This window comes from Vollenhovia emeryi, unplaced genomic scaffold (genome assembly GCF_000949405.1).
Source record: "Vollenhovia emeryi isolate VEMERY1.0 unplaced genomic scaffold, V.emery_V1.0 DF939519.1, whole genome shotgun sequence".
Taxonomy (NCBI): Eukaryota; Metazoa; Arthropoda; class Insecta; order Hymenoptera; family Formicidae; genus Vollenhovia; species Vollenhovia emeryi.
This window is the reverse complement of record NW_011966847.1, coordinates 34,986-39,149: the sequence shown is the minus strand read 5'-3', so window position 1 is coordinate 39,149 and position 4,164 is coordinate 34,986. Positions and strand designations below refer to the sequence as shown.

At 34.6% G+C, this 4,164-nt stretch overlaps 1 protein-coding gene across 1 annotated transcript; it reads right to left on the bottom strand.

Moving 5' to 3' along the window:
• Nucleotides 1-443: 443 nt before the first annotated feature.
• On the bottom strand, nt 444-3,553 carry LOC105557334. The gene is made up of 3 exons (XM_012004548.1): nt 1,176-3,553; nt 805-1,057; nt 444-564 (listed from the first exon to the last, which is right to left on the bottom strand). Exon 1 carries the CDS (start codon nt 2,731-2,733, stop codon nt 1,804-1,806), a length of 930 nt encoding a protein of 309 aa, XP_011859938.1. The 5' UTR covers nt 2,734-3,553; the 3' UTR covers nt 444-564; nt 805-1,057; nt 1,176-1,803.
• Nucleotides 3,554-4,164: the final 611 nt, after the last annotated feature.

Below are 4,164 nucleotides of genomic sequence, written 5' to 3'. Positions count from 1 at the left end.
AAAAATTTAAAAACGAAACCACAGTGTCAAGTTCTTGGCGCTGACCACACAACATTTACTGTAGTACTCTTACTGATTTCCCTCTCTGTAAACAACCAAATAATTTAATTTCAATATTAGGTCTTTATGTACACAAATATTACATTGCAACTAATACATATATATAATATAATATATAATATATATTGTAAATAAAAACAGTGCAAGGTTATTAAACATACAAAAATTATATTTAACGATTATAATTGTATTATAAACAAAATAGGACGAGTTTATTTAGGACACTTTTGCTAATAGCGTTAAACAATCTTTATTGCTCATTATATGCTGAATAAAGGTAGAATAATGCTTTTAGTACAAAAGCGTCTAAAGTAAACGCAACCATAGTAAAATATCAATAACTTTTATTATATTTTCGTGATTGATAATAATCATAATCTTCTTCTTCATCATTTCTGAACCGACTGTATGAAACATGTTGCCTCTTCCCTCGACCCAGTCGTTCTTCATCAGTCGTTTCATAAGTAGAGTCTGTTGCACTCTTTCGAGCTGACTCAAGAGATGCTACAGTGAATAAAAATTAACATTTCAGTTTTTGTTCATTTTGTTCATAATCTTTTAATATGTACTAGAAAATATTATTATAATTATTTGATCATGCGCTTTTTACGTCAAAGATATATTTGCATACTATGCTTCATTATTTAACCAAACAGGACAAGAACATAAGAAATAGTTATACTTTATATGTTGTTTTTTATTTTACGATAAATTTAACGATGATATATTAATGCAAGTACTTACAACAATATTTTATGATTTCTACTTCATATTTATTCCATGTGTAAGAATCAGGACTTTGACAGTTGGTTAGGAATGTTGCACTGTTTGCCGTTCGAGGTGGCCACCAACAAAATTGTACATTTCTATCTTTAAAGAGCCATGTTGTTGGAATTTCGGAATACGTAGAATCATATAAGAATTTTACCACCGCATACTTTCTTTTTTCGCAATTCATCGTGTGATACGGAATATGACGTGTCCAATGTATTAAGAACTGATAACAAAAATAAAGAAACGCATGTTAAACGGTGCGCGCATAGTGCGCTTGTATAGTTCTAGTTTTGATAAAATAAATCATAGAGTTTCATCTAGTACACATAGTACACACTCACCTTTTAAATATTATTATCCATGAATTATAAATACGTCAGATAAGCATTTCTTATTTTCAATATTTGTGATGGCAAAAGAAATATATTTACATAAGTTTTATCATATAAAAATAAAAAATATTACATAAAAATTAAAATAAAAAGCATTCAACCAAGTTATAACATCTAATTATTAGTAGCTTGTAATGGTATTATAACATAAGAACCAATTTCGTCAAAACATTTAATTTTGAAACACTTCCTTTTAATTTGCGCTACTGAAATTGTAATTATGTCTGAAGTAGTACTATTTGATATAACAAATATTCCCAATTTGTCTGAAGAGCACGGTATATAAAAAAAAGACTTTAAATTTGAAAAATATTTTGCACGAATATAGCAAATACTATCTTGTTCAAATATATCCCAGACAAATATAACAGATTTGTCATCAAGTTGGGCACAATTATCGGCTTCCTTGGTTGAAATTTTAAAATTTTGAAATTGGACATGAGAAATGATGTTGTTTTTTTTATAGCAAACAATCGGATATTGTTGTACTTTACATGCTTCAATGGGAAGTTGTAATTCTTCAAAAGTACGATTAGAAAATTCTTCTAAGGGTGCTCCCAACCGTTTTATTTATTTTTTATTTTTGCATATAATTTTCAAACTTAAAGCAGCTAAAGTTATCTAAAGAACCGAAACTTAGGGCATCATTGGAAAGATGTAGAAGATTGTAAACATTATGTGACATATACTTGTCGTCATATATATTTCCATAGTTGGAAACAAAGTAAAGTAACAACGAATTTGCATAAGCGTTGAATGACACACATAGTTGTTGATTACTCAATATCCGAATCGCAACACTAAGGCAAAGAAAGTGATTGTAGCAATTTATAGGCAATACTGATTTCATAACTACAATTCCAGTATAAAGCAAGAATTGGCGAAATTCAGTAGCCTTCCATCTATCAATGTCTTTTAAACCTCTAGGTTTTCTCGCAAATTCTGCTGGAATAAAGGATTTCAATTCAATTAAATAACACGAAATTAAATTTACAGCCTCTGAGGATAATCTAATATTTCTATTTCCTCTAACCCATAGTTGCAGCAATCGTTTTACGACACCTAAGCAAACAAGATGCATATAGTCTAATGGTATTTGAGATACCATTCCAATGGCAAGTTTTTCTAATATGGAATCACCTGTATGATGTTCAATATGTATACGATTTTTGAATGTGTCGTTTGTACGTAACATACTGTGAGTTTCTAGAAAAACTACTCTGTTACTTACAAAATCACCTTCTTGAATACATTTGGAACAAGAGAAATATCCTGTATGACCCTTTGTGTAGGTAATAAATGATTTTGCCGGAGCATCACATAATATTGCATTAAGAGTTACTGTATATTTTTTATTAGAAACAATGATGCCTGTCTGAGAAAGAAGAATAAAGTCATTAACAAATTCGCGTAAAAAGTCGTTAGCGTCATTAGGTTTACACAGGCCATGAAAAATACCGATTATAAAAGGTTGTGTATATGTATCTACATCTTCAATAGATGCCATTATGGGCCAAAATTGACTTCCCGAACTTTTACAAAGTGGTACACCATCAACATTAATATTTAATTTTATTTCATTCCCTATAATAAATTCAGAATATATTTTTATGGATCGCTGCAAAGCCGAGAAAATATCAAAATGTATATAACGGCCACCGCCCAGGGATTTAATATTAATAGATGCATTTCGTGGCGTTTGAAGTAACACCCTTACATCTTTTGGCAAATCTACATGGCCATGTTTCCTTAAAATAACCAGTAACTCATTAACAACATTATGTGCAATATTTCGTTCAATAATTAATTTTTGTAAATCTTTCTGTAAAGTCGTCTTATTAGTACAATCAGAGATATTACTTATATCGGAAATATACTCTTGTGCTTCAACATGACCATTGCTTTCTCTATCAGAGAGTGATTCCACACTTGACTCACTTATTTCATGAAGATTTTGAGACAAAATATTAATTTCATTAAATGTATCATTATTTGTAAAAGTATTATTACTGTTTTCTGCTTCTATTATTATTGGGAGGTGCGTGGATCGGGATACCGCTTGCTTAGTCCGTGTATAGTTAGTGAACAGATTATATTTGCACTGCACAAGTAGTATTACACAGACTGCAGAGTCCTGAAAAGGACTGATACAGACACGAAGTGACTGAGTTCTTATCAGGATGGAGACAGATACAAAAGGTAGTAATGCGTGCTTCGTGGACCGATACAAGCTTGTAACTAGAATTACAAAACGGTGGTAGATTGGAAGGTGGCGCGGCTGTAAGCCGCGAGTGCAGCTAGAGCACGCCGGGGGAGTAGGCGGCTTGCCAGAGATGAGCGGGAAAATTGTAATCTCCAACACTCTCCCTCAAGTTTAACGCTTTTTCCAACGAGGGTCGGCGAGTCCCAGTCCACGAGTGCAAAGTTCGTGCTTCCCCGCGCTGAGTCCCTTGGTGAGTACATCCGCCAGCATGCGTTCAGTAGGTGTGTATTCCAGTTTTATTGGCTCCTTGTCGAGTACCTCCCTGATGAAATGGTGGCGTATGTCTATATGCTTAGACCTTCCGTGGTAGACAGGATTGCGTGCAAGCTCTCCTGCCCCTTGGTTGTCATTGAAGAGGGTGACGTTTGCCAGTGCCTCGAACCCTAACTCCTTCAGTAAACGTATAAGATAGACTGCTTCCTTTGCGGCGTCTGTCAGTCCCATGTACTCCGCTTCGGTTGATGATAGCGCGACCGTTTTCTGCTTACGGGATTCCCAGGAGATGGCCGCTCCTGCGAGAATGAACGCGATCCCTGTGTAGGATCGCCTGTCGATCGGGCAGCTGCCCCAGTCTGCGTCCGCGTAACCGATCAGGTTCTTCTCGGTGCGTCGGAAGCGCAGAGCGAGATCGATGGATTGCTTCAAATACCTCAGCACGTGCTTCGCCTCGGTCCA

Bases quoted from the DNA above. Each gene is read 5' to 3' on its own strand.
- LOC105557334 (XM_012004548.1), bottom strand. From the start codon at position 2,733: ATGGCATCTATTGAAGATGTAGATACATATACACAACCTTTTATAATC.